This window comes from Amblyraja radiata, chromosome 19 (genome assembly GCF_010909765.2).
Source record: "Amblyraja radiata isolate CabotCenter1 chromosome 19, sAmbRad1.1.pri, whole genome shotgun sequence".
Taxonomy (NCBI): domain Eukaryota; kingdom Metazoa; phylum Chordata; class Chondrichthyes; order Rajiformes; family Rajidae; genus Amblyraja; species Amblyraja radiata.
In genome coordinates, this window is record NC_045974.1 from 43437747 (window position 1) to 43453654 (window position 15908).

At 46.2% G+C, this 15908-nt stretch overlaps 1 protein-coding gene across 2 annotated transcripts in view; it reads right to left on the reverse strand.

The window, feature by feature from the left end:
• Positions 1–15908, reverse strand: part of mdfic (MyoD family inhibitor domain containing) — a 59996-nt gene that overhangs the window by 17082 nt on the left and 27006 nt on the right. For both annotated transcript variants that reach the window (XM_033038333.1, XM_033038334.1), the window contains exon 4: positions 2395–2655. In XM_033038333.1, the coding sequence (XP_032894224.1) occupies positions 2395–2655 (261 nt within the window). The remainder of the gene's footprint in view (positions 1–2394; positions 2656–15908) is intronic.

The following is a 15908-nucleotide window of genomic DNA, read 5'->3' on the forward strand; positions in this document are numbered from 1 at the left end:
CTTGGATGCACTGGCCAAGAATTCTGTTTGGACTGTTCCCAGTTTCTGTTCCTCTATCAAAATCAGTTTCGAGAAGACAGTAAACCTCCGCTCAGTTCGCCTAAACCTACCTGATCTCCCAGTTGTTAAACAAGAATCTATCTATCTCCACCTTAGAAATATCCACTGACTTGGCCTCCACAGCCGTCTGTGGTAAAGAATTCCACAGATTCACCACCCACATGTCAGACCGCATTTGGAGTATTGCAAGCAGTTTTTAACCCATGTCTGAGGAAGGATGTGCTGGCGTTGGAGAGGGTCGAGAGGAGGTTTACAAGAATGATAATTTGTATGAGTGGGTTAACATATGATGAGTGTTTGACGGCTCTGGACTTGTACTCGCTGGAGTTCATAAGGACGAGGGGGAATCTCACTGAAACTTACAGAATAATGAAAGCCCTCGATAGAGTCGATGTGAAGAGGATGTTTCCACTAGAGGAACTGTTTACGACAAGAGGCAACAGCCTCAGAATAAAAGGATGTACCTTTGGAAAGGAAACAAGGAGGATTTTCTCTAGCCAAAGGGTGGTGAATCTGCGGAATTTATTGCCAGATGGCTGTGGAAACCGTCTTTGGGTATTTTTACAGCGGAGATTGATAGGTTCTTGATTAGTAAGGGTGTCAAAGGTTACGGGGAGAGGACAGGAGAATGGGATTGAGAGGGAATGACAGATTAGATATATTCACATGATTGAATGGCAGAGTAGACTGAGTGGGCCAAATGGCACCAAGATAAAGATCGATCATGACCTTATTGAATGGTAGAGAGTGTGGTCCCCCTCATCCTTATGGCAGAGAAGGCAAAGGGGGAATGGGGTGGGTGGTAGCTGAGGACAGACTGACTTACACTTGCTCAATACTTTTGCAAACATTGTGCCGATTTTTAAAATACGATTCAGTCTTTACATTGATAAAGTGACAAGCAGCTAGAATCGCATACTCCCAGATCTTCAGAGTATTTTGAAACACGACTGCCTGCTGGCAGATCAGGATGCCATGCAAAGTATATGATGCTACAAGGTAACTGACTTGTTTCTTGCTATTTGTTTTCAGGGATATCCTAAATAGATTCTTCCTTGGCAAATAATGGCTGAAGAAAATAATTTTATATACCTCAAGTATTTTATTCTAATGAATTACAACAGCAGGTCTTTAGGAATAAAAATCCAGTGTGGCGTAGCAGTAGAGCTACTGCCTTACAGTGCCAGATACCCGGGTTCGATCCCGACCACAGGTGCTGTCTGTACGGAGTTTGTTCGGATTTTTCCTGTATCTAGCTTTTCCAGTCCTTTTATAATTTTATATGTTTCTATAAGATTCCCCCTCATCCTTCTAAACTCCAGTGAATACAAGCCTTGTCTTTTCAATTTTTCCCCCGTATGACAGTTCCGCTATCCCAGGGATCAATCTCGTATAAAATATATACAATGGTGCACTGCCTCAATCACAATGATGTCCTTCCTAAAATTAGGAGACAAAAACTGGACACAATGCTCCAGATGTGGTCTTACTAGAGCCCTATACAACTGCAGAAGAACCTCTTTACTCCTATACTGAAATCCTCTTGTTATGAAGGCCAACATTCCATTAGCTTTCTTCACTGCCTGCTGTACCTGAACGCCAACTTTCAGTGACCGGTGTACAAGGGCGCCCAGGTCTCGCTGCACCTCCCCCTTACCTAACCTAACCCCATTGAGATAATAATCTGCCCCCTTGTTTTTGCCACCAAAATGGATAACCTTACATTTATCTATATTAGAAGGTACACAAAAAAGCTGGAGAAACTCAGCGGGTGCAGCAGCATCTATGGAGCGAAGGAAATAGGCAAAGTTTCGGGCCAAAACCCTTCTTCAGACATTATACTGCATCTGCCACGCATCTGCCCACTCACTCAACCTGTTCAGGTCACCCTGCAACCTCCTAACATCCTCTTCACAGTTCACACTGCCACCCAGCTTTGTGTCATCCGCAAACTTGCTAGTGTTGCTCCTAATTCCCTCTTCCAAATCATTAATATATATGGTAAACAGTTGCGGCCCCAACACCGAGCCTTACGACACTCCACTCGCCACTGCCTGCCATTCTGAAAAGGACCCGTTCACTCCTACTCTTTGCTTCCTGTCTGCCAACCAATTTTCTATCCACGTCCACACCCTACCCCCAATATCGTGTGCTCTAATTTTAGTCACCATTCTCCCATGCGGGACCTTATCAAATCTTGCGGGTCGGTGCGGACTTGGTGGGCCGAAAGGCCTGTTGCCGCGCTGTGTCTCTAAACTAAACTAAACACTGGAGAAAAAGAAAAGTTAGCCTAGATTAGTGGTTCCTAGTAACCTTTTGGATGTTTAAACATACCTTCTGGTGCAGATGCTGCTTTCTGAGAATTTGTAGAACTTAATTTGCTTTTCTTGCTGGTATTACTAGTAACTGAAAGGTTTGACTGGAGTTTTCTGTGTATTTTCTGAGAGACTGCAGCAGAGAGCTTTTTGTTGTCCGAAATCCCATGTGTGATGCTGTTGTGGATTCCATTTACATTACTCATGCTTGTGTGGCCATTTTGCAATTTGCCAGTTTCTCCCTCAGTCTGTTCCAGTCCTGTGGTGGGTTGAGGCTGAGCTGAAAGAATGAAGGAAAAAGTGAACATTCACATTTTCAAAAGAAAAACAAATATTTGTAAATGTCGGCACAAATGAAATATGTAAAATTTTATCATCTTGGAATTTCAGGTAAAGTTGGACTGTGTAACAATTTGAGAACAAAAGGTTTAAATTGAATTTATCAGGACAAAAAATAAAGAATGTTCTTAATTAGTTAAAATAATTCACTGTAAAATATACACAGAGTTCTGGAGTAACGCTTGGGTCAAGCAGCATTTCAGGAGGTGATGTTTGAGGTTGAGACCCTTCTTCAAACTGAAGAGTCTGAAGAAGGGTCCCAACCCAAAACGTCATCCATTCATATTCTCCAGAGATGCAGCCTGACCCGCTGAGTTACTCCAGTACTTTGACTTATTTTGGAAACCAGCATCCGCAGTTCCTTATGTCTTCACTGTAGAAAAAAATAGTATAGGTTTCACCACAGTTTAGTACACAACATTTAAATGGTAAATGCAACTCGATTACTATTGTAAAGGACAATGAAAAATGAAGCGTAATTGTAACCCTGTAACCGCAGTGGTAAAGGTTTTTCAGATGATTGTGTTCGGAGTCATGCAAATTTAAATGTTATCTTCGTCTCCTAAATTTGGAAAAACTAAAGACAAATTACAGTAAATTATTGGTTATCCGCCACTTTATAATCTGGCAATGCTGTGGTGACCAGCATCTCAGTGGCAGCGGCCAGGCCAACAGAGGTAGTGTCTGAAGAAGGGTCTCAACTGAAAATGTCACCCATTCCTTCCAACCAGAGATGCTGCCTTTTACACCAGCATTTTGTGTCTATCTTCAGAGGTATTGTCACGTGGTTCAATGGTGTTTTATTGCCACACGTGTGAAGTGCAAACACACAGTGAAATGCTTTTCTTGCAAACAGTACAGTAGAGCATTGCCATACACTCCAGTTGTTATGAGCAGTGGTCGATCCAGGCGAGCCCCAGGCTTCTGCGGGTCTCCAGCCATCGCCTTCCTCGGTCGAGCAGAAACTGATGTCCTCTCCACCCCGTCCACTTTGTTCCACAAACTTGATGGCACGGTAGGCATGGTAGTCCCAGTGGTCAGGGTAGGCCTGACCCCGGTTCCTTCTCCTCTCCTCCCAGCCTTGCTCCTCACCCGTCTGTCATCATCTTCGCCTCCATCCTTCCAGTCTCTGGTCTTCGAGGGACGACCAGCAGTGGCTCGCTGGGCTCCACTTCTAGGCTGCGATCTGCTGGGCCTCGTGGTTCGCCGGATTCCGCTGTAGGCCGTGGCACCTCCTGGGAGCCTCCAGCCACGCACAGTGCAGCAAGGCTGACTATTGACAAAGCAGGTACCTGTACAGTGTGACACCTATCACACAAACACACAGCTTTAACTCTAAAACACATATACTCATCGAGAGCCTGCATTTGAACAGCACCCTTAATAATATCACAAGGCAGGACAAAGGCACGTCTGGGCCTTGGAATCAGGTCCTGGGACCTACTAAAGGGAGTACTATAGTACTCACGACTGTACAGCCAAATACAGCTCTAATTCCATCTACAGGTTTGCAGACAACACTACTGTGGTGGGCCGAATGATAAACAATGATGAAAGGGAGTACAGAAAGCAGATCATAGAGAACTTAGTGATATGGTGTCAGGACAATAACTTCTCCCTCAATGTCAGCAAGACAAAGCAACTCTTTATTGATTTCAGGAAGTATGGTGTGTGCAAGTGTCATCAGCATCAATGGTGTGAATGTGGAAATGGTTGAGAGCTTCAAGTTCCTTGGCATTAATATTGCCAATGATCTGCCATGAACCAATCACATTGATGCAACAGCCAAGGAGGCACTCCCATACCTCGACTTCCTGAGGAGACTGAGGACATTTGGCATGTCTCCAATGACTCTTACAGACTTCTACAGAAATCATACTGCCGGGTTGGGACCAGCTTGGTTTGGGACCAGCTGTGCCCAAGACCACAAGACATTTCAGAGAGTTGTGGATGTAGCTCAGTCCATCACAGACCAGACTCCCCACCATTGACTACATCTGTACTTCACGATGCCTCAGAAAAGCAGCCAACATAATCAAAGACCTGTCTCACCCCAGTCACTCCTTTTCCCAGCTCCCGTCCATCAGAAGGTACAGAAGCTTAGAGTCATAGAGTGACACAGTGTGGAAACAGGCCTTCCGACCCAACTTACCCACACCAGCCAACATGTCCCAGCTACACTAGTCCCACCTGCCTGCGCTTGGTCCATATCCCTCCAAACCAGTCCTATCCATGTACCCGTCTAACTGTTTCTTAAACGTTGGGATAGTCCCAGCCTCAACTACCTCCTCTGGCAGTTTGTTCCATACACCCACCACCCTTTGTGTGAAAAAGTTACCCATCAGATTCCTATTAAATCTTTTCCCCTTCATCTTGAACCTATGTCCTCTGGTTTTTGATTCCCCTACTCTGGGCAAGAGACTATGTGCATCTACCCGATCTATTCCTCTCATGATTTTATACACCTCTATAAGATCACCCCTCATCCTTCTTCGCTCCAAGGAATAGAGACCCAACCTGACAGCCCAGTGCTGACTCGGTGGGCCAAAGGGCCTGTTCCCGCACTGTACCTCTAAACTAAAGACACAGTGAATGGTATTACTACTCTTCCACCCGGATTGCCCAATAAACTATTGTGTCCAATACACTGACAAGCATTTCCTGCATGTTTCTTAGACTACAATTCTCATTGCTTTCTCAAAGGTTGTTGGGTACTAGAGTTTGGCATTACTACACCTGCACACTAACTAATCTGTCCCTTAAAGCTTCTTAGGTGATAAACATTACCAATCATTTCAAGTAAATACATAAAGTGTCTTTTGCACCTTATTGTATTAGCTTGTATCACTTTATCACATTAGTGCAATTTCTGACATCTCTTATTGAGTTTTCTTTTGCATATGTTAATCTTATCGGGGTGTTGAGGAATGTCTTTATTTTATAAATTTTCATTAAGCTGGAAACTCTCCCAGTCTTACTTTCTACAAACTGTAGACGCAAGGAACTGCAGATGCTGGTTTATAAAAACACGACACAAAGTGCTGGAGTAACTCAGCAGGTCAACCAACATCTCTGGAACAGATAGGTGACGTTTCAGGTCAGGAGTCTTCTTAGATTCTGAAAAACGGTTCCAACCCGAAACATCACCTGTCCATGTCTTCCAGAGATGCTGCCTGGCCCATGGAGTTACGCCGGCACCCTGTGTGTGACATGCTTAAATCCCACTTTTACCACTACAGTAGTATACAGAGACCACTCGTGAACCAATTCGCAAACTAAGCACCACTGTCACTTATTCCGCACCGTACCTCTAGACTAAAGACACAGTGAATGGTATTACTACTCTTCCACCCAGATTGTCCAAAAAACTATCATTTGTACCATACACTGACAAAAATTCCTGCATGTTTCCTAGACCACAATTCTCATTGCTTTCTCGACCGTGATGAGGTACGAAGGTAAGCTTGCCAAGAATATAAAGGAGGATAGTAAAATTTTTTTAGGTATGTCAAGAGGAAAAAATTAGTTAAGACATGGATGATCAGCCATGATCATATTGAATGGTGGTGCAGGCTCGAAGGGCCGAATGGCCTACTCCTGCACCTATTTTCTATGTCTATGTTTCTAAGACCAAAATTGGACCCTTGAAGACTGAAAAAAGTGAATTTATTATGGGGAACAAGGAAATGGCAGATGAGTTCAAGTCAAGTCATGTGAGTTTATTGTCATGTGTCCCTGATAGGAGAATTAAATTCTTGCTTTGCTTCAGCACACAGAACATAGTAGGCATTTACTACAAAACAGACCAGTGTGTCCATATACCATAATATAAATATATACACACATGAATAAATAAACTGATAAAGTGCAAATAACAGATTAAGGGTTATTAATAATCAGAGTTTTGTATGAGCCAGGTTTAATAGCCTGATGGCTGTGGGGAACGTTGAGGTACTTTGGATCCGTCATCACTAAGGAGGACACAAACAATCTTCCTGAGGTGCTAGTGGCCAGAGGATCTGGGTTGACGGAGGAACTGAAGGAAATCCAACTTCAGCAGGAAATGGTGTTGGACAGACTGATGGGACTTAAGGCAGATGGTCTGCATCGCAGGGTACTTAAGGAAGTGGCTCTAGAAATTGTGGATGCATTGGTGATAATTTTCCAATGTTTTATAGATTCAGGATCAGTTCCTGTGGATTGGAGGGTAGCTAATGTTATCACACTTTTTAAGAAAGGCGGGAGAGAGAAAACGGGGAATTATAGACCAGTTAGCCTGACATCGGTGGTGGGGAAGATGCTGGAGTCAATCATAAAAGATGAAATAGTGGCACATTTGGATAGCAGTAACAGGATTGTTCTGAGTCAGCATGGATTTATGAAGGGAAAATAATGCTTGACTAATCCTCTGGAATGTTTTGAGGATGTAACTAGGAAAATGGACAAGTGAGAGCCAGGGAATGTAATGTACCTGGACTTTCAGAAAGCATTTGATGAGGTCCCACATAGGAGATTAGTGGGCGCTATACAAATAAAATGTATTATTATTATTATAACAATTTGATCCTAACCACGAAGATGTTAATGATATCATTGTCTGCCTTCAGCTAATTTCGTCAGCCATCTTCTTTGGCATTCTCTCAGGATTGACAAGAACTTACTTGCACTCCAGCTTGTGGGCTGTGAGATGTCAGAACTGGTTGTAATGGAAAATACAGATTCCCACAGGAAAAAGTCTGGAGAGGGATGTGACAGAGGAATAGCTGTACATGATGGCCAGGGGGCATGCAACTGGTTGAGTTGCATGGCATTGGGGTACAAAGGCTTCTGTTGGGAACCAACCAGTCTGCATCTGAAATGGGGAGTTTGGGAGTCTGGTGAAAACACGAGGGGTGAGGGCTGAGTTGAGAGGGGTGTGAGAGGTAGTGCCAGGGTGAGGAATAGGAAAGATAGAATGGATGGACTAGGAGGAAGAGCAGCAGGATTCAGTAGCACCTTTACAAAGTTCCGTGGTGGGAAGGACAAACATTCAATTACACTTCTACTCCCGAGCAATCCAGAGGACTAATCTGTCAAACATGAGAAAGTTGCATAGGCAACTGCATTGCTGTTTTAATCTGCGAGGAGGCGGGGGTTCAGCTGGGAACGTGTCGGAGGGAACTGTTGACGCTGGTTGCCCCTGACTCTCAGTCTGAAGAAGAGTCTCGACCCAAAACGTCACCCATTCCTTCTCTCCAGAGATGGTGCCTGTCCCGCTGAGTTACTCCAGCACTTTGTGTCTTTCTTTGGGACAGCTGGGAATATCTTTTCAGTGACCAGAATCTCTACAATGAAAGTTGGGTATCTCTAAACTCCTTCAATGTTTTGTGTTACAGTATTGGAAGATAAATAAGAAACTGTGCTCAGAAAACTATTCTCAGTTCAGCAGCACTGTATTACATAGAAACATAGAAACATAGAAAATAGGTGCAGGAGTAGGCCATTCGGCCCTTCGAGCCTGCACCGCCATTCGATATGATCATGGCTGATCATCCAACTCAGTATCCCATCCCTGCCTTCTCTCCATACCCCCTGATAGCCACAAGGGCCACATCTAACTCCCTCTTAAATATAGCCAATGAACTGGCCTCAACTACCTTCTGTGGCAGAGAATTCCACAGATTCACCACTCTCTGTGTAAAAAATGATTTTCTCATCTCGGTCCTAAAAGACTTCCCTCTTATCCTTAAACTGTGACCCCTACTTCTGGACTTCTCCAACATCGGGAATAATCTTCCTGCATCTAGCCTGTCCAACCCCTTAAGAATTTTGTAAGTTTCTATAAGATCCCCCCTCAATCTTCTAAATTCTACCATGTACAAGCCGAGTCTATCCAGTCTTTCTTCATATGAAAGTCCTGCCATCCCAGGAATCAGTCTGGTGAACCTTCCCTGTACTCCCTCTAAGGCAAGAATGTCTTTCCTCAGATTAGGAGACCAAAACTGTACGCAATACTCCAGGTGTGGTCTCACCAAGACCCTGTACAACTGCAGTAGAACCTCCCTGCTCTTATACTCAAATCCTTTTGCTATGAATGCTAACATACCATTTGGTTTCTTCACTGCCTGCTGCACCTGCATTCCTACTTTCAATGACTGGTGTACCATGACACCCAGGTCTCGTTGCATTTCCCCTTTTCCTAATCGGACACCATTCAGATAATAGTCTACTTTCCTGTTTTTGCCACCAAAGTGGATAACCTCACATTTATCCACATTATACTGCATCTGCCATGCATTTGCCCCCTCACCCAACCTATCCAAGTCACCTTGCAGCCTCCTAGCATCCTCCTCACAGCTAACACTGCCCCCCAGCTTCGTGTCATCTGCAAACTTGGAGATGTTGCATTCAATTCCCTCATCCAGATCATTAATATATATTGTAAATAGCTGGGGTCCCAGCACTGAGCCTTGCGGTACCCCACTAGTCACTGCCTGCCATTGTGAAAAGGACCCGTTTACTCCTACTCTTTGCTTCCTGTTTGCCAGCCAGTTCTCTATCCACATCAATACTGAACCCCCAATACCGTGTGCTTTAAGTTTGCATACTAATCTCTTATGTGGGACCTTGTCGAAAGCCTGAAAATCCAGATATAACACATCCACTGGTTCTCCCTTATCCACTCTACTAGTTACATCCTCGAAAAATTCTATAAGATTCGTCAGACATGATTTACCTTTCATAAATCCATGCTGACTTTGTCCAATGAATTCACCACTTTCCAAATGTGCTGCTATCCCATCTTTAATAACTGACTCCAGAATTTTCCCCACCACCTATGTTAGACTAACTGGTCTGTAATTCCCCATTTTCTCTCTCCCTCCCTTTTTAAAAAGTGGGGTAACATTAGCTATATTACACAATGCTATTGGTATTCAATGAAGGCTGCTTTCAACATTGTTTTGGAATGCTAGATCCAGTCAGCACTGCTGAACAACTTTACCAACAAGCTTCCCCTGACAGAGGAAGGGCCATGTGTACAAAGTTGGGTGAAATTGTATGTTAACTAAAAACTACAGTTCATTCTACACTTTGTTCCTCTCATAGTTCAAAGGAACAAAAACCTGGCACGCCGTACAATGCCGTACCGAGGAAGTTGAAGGTAGTTCCAGATATCCAACTTTCGTTTCAGAGAATTTGCTCGCAAAAAATATATTCCCAGCTGAACCCCTGCCTCCTAATATATTTAAATAACAGTACAGCTGCCTTGCAATTTTCTCAAGCTAAATCGGTTACCATGCCAGCTCTGTACATGCAACTGGATCATAGGAGCTCTACAATTGTAGCAGGTTTTCTTTCCCCTTCCAGAGTTAGATCTATTCCTTCCAAGCAAAAGACAGAGCCAAATAACAACATGGACCTTGGCTGAATTGGTACATCTGGATTTTTAAGTAATCATGCTTATAGGAACAAAGTATGTTGAAGAGCTCGATATTTTCATTTGTCCAGGCCAGTATGGAAAACAACTTCAATACCACAAAGATGCCACATTGCATTAAGGTAGCAATAACATTGTATCAGTTTAATCAAACAGACAGTAAAGTTACACCTGTCAAGACTGCACAGCCCATGTTCCTACTTCTAATATACCAGCAAATAATCCTTTACAAACTGAAGCACAAAGTTGGTTCTTGTTAAACAAAGTGAACTCAAACAATACTCATGCACTCTACTCAACAAAAAAAATATTCAGCTCATTTGACTGCAGATCAATGCTTTTTGCTGCACTTAGAATGATGTGCTAATAATTACTCTCCATCTCCAGATTTTACTGCATATAGATATATTGAAAGACCAAGCTGGACAACTGTCAAACAAAAACATTAGCAACAATTACAAAAATTAAACTAGGTCACAAAGCGAGGCTAAGTAGATCACTCTCTCACGTCTCTCAAAACAGCCCAACTGTTACGGAAAATGTGTTCCCAGTGATAATCTCAATACATACGGCAAAAAACTACATCCAATCTTTTCTCCGGAGATGCTGCCCGACCCGCTGAGTTACTCCAGCACTTTGTGCCTATCTTTCGTATAAGCCAGCATCTGCAGTTTCTTGTTTAATACATTAAGTTCCAGTCTAGTATTCTTGTAGAATCTATCTATCTATCTATCTTCTATCTATCTAATATATAAAACTGTGGGCCTGTCGCCTGCCGTCCGTCCGGCTGCCTTTCTTCCTTTTGATTCGTTTCCATCGTGTGATGTCACAATGCCCAATGCTCGCAGATGTCCAATTGGAATGGATCCATTTACATGGACGGCTGCCGGCTGCATTTCTTCCTTTGTTTCACTGCAACTCCGAAACCAGACGCAGAATCGCCGACATCTTTTCCATTTCGGTAGAGATTTCACTTTTCTTTCTAAGTATCCGCTCCTCATTACATTTCGTCGTGTTTAAGTACACGTTTTTAATCAAATCCTCCCCCCCCCCCCTCCCAATATTTCAAAAATAAACTGTCTTCTCACCCATAGAAGCAGCCCCAGCCCCAGCCCCTGGTGAACGTTCCATCGTGTGATGTCACAATGCCCAATGCTCACAGATGTCCAATCGGAATGGATTCATTTACATATGCCTTTGCAGGAGCCCCAGCCCCTGGTGAACGTTCCATTGTGTGATGTCACAATGCCCAATGTTCACATATGCCCAATCGGAACTTAAGAGGGAGTTAGATGTGGCCCTTGTGGCTAAAGGGATCAGGGGGTATGGAGAGAAGGCAGGTACAGGATACTGAGTTGGATGATCAGCCATGATCATATTGAATGGTGGTGCAGGCTCAAAGGGCCGAATGGCCTACTACTGCACCTAATTTCTATGTTTCTATGTTTCCCTCTCCACACCCCTCTCCCTCTCCCACCCATCCCTCTCTCCCCCACCCCCTTCCCTCGCTACCCCACCCCCTTCCCTCTCTCCCCCCGCCCCCTTCCCCAATCCCTCTGTCCCTCTTCCACCACTCCCCCTACCCCTCCCTCCCCACTCTTCCACTTATCTCCCCTTACCCCACCCCTCTCCCTCCCCCACCCCTCTCTCTTCCCCTCCCTTTCCCTCTCTCCCCCACCCCTTCCTCTTACCCCTCTGTTCCTCTTCCACCACTCCCCCGTCCCTCTTTCACCACTCCCGCTACCCCTCTACCCCTCCCTCCCTTCCTCCCTCCCCTCTCTTCCACTTCTCTCCCCCTTCCCTCCCCCCTCCCTCTCCTCACCCCTCACCCTCTCCCATCCCTCTCTCCCCCACCCCTTCCCTCTCTCCCCCCGCCCGCTTCCCCCTATCCCTCTGTCCATCTTCCATCACTCCCCCTACCCCTCTCCTCCTCCCTCCCCACTCTTCCACTTCTCTCCCCCCACCCCCTCCACTCTCTCTCCCCACTCTTTCCCCTCTCTCCCCCCACCCCTCTCCCCCTCCCTCCCTCTTCCCCTCCCTCCTCATCCCCCCCTCCCCCACATCTCTCTCCCCATCCCCCTCTCTCACCCCCTACCCCGCTCTCCTTTCTCTCCCAAATCTGTCCCGTTTCCTCCTCCTCCTCTCCCCTCCCTCCCCTCTTCTTACCCCCCTCCCCCCACCTGTGTGTTTGGGGGGTGGTTAATGTGAGTGTGATGCCGCAGCCCCCCCCCCCCCCCCCCCGCAAATGCCGTTGGGGAAACAGACCCAACGGGTCTGCACTTGGTCTAGTTAATATATAAAACTCTCGTGCTATCCGCCCGGCTGCCGTCCGGCTGCCTTTCTGCCTTTTGATTCGTTTCCATCGTGTGATGTCACAATGCCCAATGCTCGCAGATGTCCAATCACAATGCCCAATGCTCGCAGATGTCCAATCGGAATGGATCCATTTACATGTACGGCTTCCGACTGCATTTCTTCCTTTGATTCACTGCAACTCCGAAACCAGACGCAGAATCGCCGACATCTTTTCCATTTCGGTAGAGATTTCACTTTTCTTTCTAAGTATCCGCACCTCATTACATTTTGTCGTGTTTAAGTACACGTTTTTAATCAAATCCTTCCCCCCCCCCCCACCCAATATTTCAAAAATAAACTGGCTTCTCACCCATAGAATCAGCACCAGCCCCAGCCCCTGTTGAACGTTCCATCGTGTGATGTCACAATGCCCAATGTTCACAGATGTCCAATCGGAATGGATTCATTTACATATGCCTTTGCAGGAGCCCCAGCCCCTGGTGAACGTTCCATTGTGTGATGTCACAATGCCCAATGCTCAAATACATTGTTGCCATAGAGGGAGTACAGAGAAGGTTCACCAGACTGATTCCTGAAATGTCAGGATTTTCATATGAAGAAAGACTGGATAGACTCGCCTTGTACTCGCTAGATTTTAGAAGATTGAGGGGGTATCTTATAGAAACTTACAAAATTCTTAAGGGGTTGGACAGGCTAGATGCAGGAAGATTGTTCCAGATGTTGGGGAAGTCCAGAACAAGGGGTCACAGTTTAAGGACAAGGGGTAAATCTTTTAGGACCGAGATGAGAAAAACATTTTTCACACAGACCCTACCCCTCTCCTCCTCCTCTCTCGCCACTCTTCCACTTCTCTCCCCCCTTCCCCACTCTTTCCCCTCTCTCCCCCCACCCCTCTCCCCCTCCCTCCCTCCTCCCCTCCCTCCCCATCCCCCCCCCTCCCCCACATCTCTCTCCTCATCCCCCCCTCTCACCCCCTACCCCGCTCTCCTTTCTCTCCCAAATCTGTCCCGTTTCCTCCTCCTCCTCTCCCCTCCCGCCCCTCTTCACACCCCCCCTCCCCCCATCTGTGTGTTTGGGGGGTGGTTAATGTGAGTGTTATGCCGCAGCCCCCCCCCCCCCCCCCCCCCCCAATATTTCAAAAAATACTGGCTTCTCACCCATAGAAGCAGCCCCAGCCCCTGGTGAACATTCCATCGTGTGATGTCACAATGCCCAATGCTCAAAGACATTGTTGCCATAGAGGGAGTACAGAGGAGGCTCACCAGACTGATTCCTGGGATGTCAGGACTTTCATATGAATAAAGACTGGATAGACTCAGCTTGTACTCGCTAGATTTTAGAAGATTGAGGGGGTATCTTATAGACTTACAAAATTCTTAAGGGGTTGGACAGGCTAGATGCAGGAAGATTGTTCCAGATGTTGGGGAAGTCCAGAACAAGGGGTCACAGTTTAAGGATAAGGGGTAAATCTTTTAGGACCGAGATGAGAAAAACATTTTTCACACAGAGAGTGGTGAATCTCTGGAATTCACTGGCACAGAAGGTAGTTGAGGCCAGTTCATTGGCTATATTAAAGAGGGAGTTAGATCTGGCCCTTGTGGATAAAGGGATCAGGGGGTATGGAGAGAAGGCAGGTACAGGATACTGAGTTGGATGATCAGCCATGATCATATTGAATGGTGGTGCAGGCTCGTAGGGCCGAATGGCCTACTCCTGCACTTAATTTCTATGTTTCCCTCTCATCACCCCTCTCCCTCTCCCACCCATCCCTCTCTCCCCCACCCCCCTTCCCTCTCTACCCACCCACCCCTTCCCTCTCTCACCCCGCCCCCTTCCCCCATACCACTCTGTCCCTCTTCCACCACTCCCCCTACCCCTCCCTCGCCACTCTTCCACTTCTCTCCCCTTACCCCACCCCTCTTCCTCCTCCACCCCTCTCTCTTCCCTTCCCTTCCCCTCTCTCCTCCACCCCTTCCCCTACCCCTCTGTTCCTCTTCCACCACTCCCCCGTCCCTCTTCCACCACTCCCGCTACCCCTCTACCCCTCCCTCCCTCCCCACTCCTCCCTCTCTCCCTCTCCTCATCCCTCCCCCACCCCCCTTCCCTCTCCTCATCCCTCTACCCCACCCCCTTCCCTCTCTCCACCCGCCCCCTTCCTCCTACCCCTCTGTCCCTCTTCCATCACTCCCCCTACCCCTCTCCTCCTCCCTCCCCACACTTCCACCTCTCCCCCCTTACCCCTCCACTCTCCCTCCCCACTCTTTCCCCTCTCTCCCCCACCCCCTCTCCCCCTCCCTCCCTCCTCCCCTCCCTCCCCATCCCCCCCTCCCTCACATCTCTCTCCGCATCCGCCTCTCTCACCTCCTACTCCGCTCTCCTTTCCCTCCCAAATCTGTCCCGTTTCCTCCTCCTCCTCCTCCTCTCCACTCCCTCCCCCTTCTCATCCCCCTCCCCCCACCTGTGTGTTTGGGGGGGGGGTTAATGTGAGTGTGATGCCGCAGCCCCCCCCCCCCGCATACGTCGTTGGGGATACAGACCCAACGGGTCTGCACTTGGTCTAGTATCCTTTAAAAAGTTGTTGTGGCTATGCAAGACTATCTTCACCTTGACCTAACTTTAAATGGCTGTTCCAAATGAAAATCTGACATACCAACCAAAATGCGCTGTGCAAAAGAAAGTGTTTGATTAAAGTGTTGCATCCCGTTCATAACCATGCTTTTCCATGTATTTACATATAATTTCAAAAATGTTCTGTTCAGACAGTACTTTTCAAATGTTATGAAGAGCCGTGCTTTGAAAAGACACTGCCAATGAGCCATTTGATAACCCTTTGCTCTTGCAACAAACCATGAATAGATTTTCCCACAAATACACTAAGTGGACAACTAGAAATAATAGAGGCTTAATTCCCAAGACACAGCTGATTCAATGGCATTAATAAACAGCACTTAACAAGGCTAAAATGTCTGCGTTGCTTAATGAAACTATTTCCTCCCACTGTGCTGCTTATTAGAAGTGCATATGCTCGTCATGTACGCCAGCTTGCCAAAGCACAATCTTCTAAATGCGTCCCTTTTTAAAAGGTATTTTTGTGCTGTATGAAATCAGTCTTTTTCCCCATTCTGCTCATTTCTGAATGCAGAGTGTTGGCATCGCTACTTTAAATAGACACAATTTTGCATTCAGGTTAAAAATAAAACTCCTGGCCCCCCATGTTATTAACATATGCACGATTGTGTGATGATGTGTCATAGAAGTGAATTACTTTCAAATGTTTTCCATTCAGTGCACGGCCCTTTGCTGAGATCTGGGGCACTGTTTATAAACCATCTCCAGGCTACATTCCATTCTTGAGGCAGAACAAGGAGACGTTGTCTTCATGAAAATTAAATCTCAAATCACAAACACATGTGGAAAGTCAACTGTCCACAGTTCCACAGAGAGCAAACACAAAAATACTG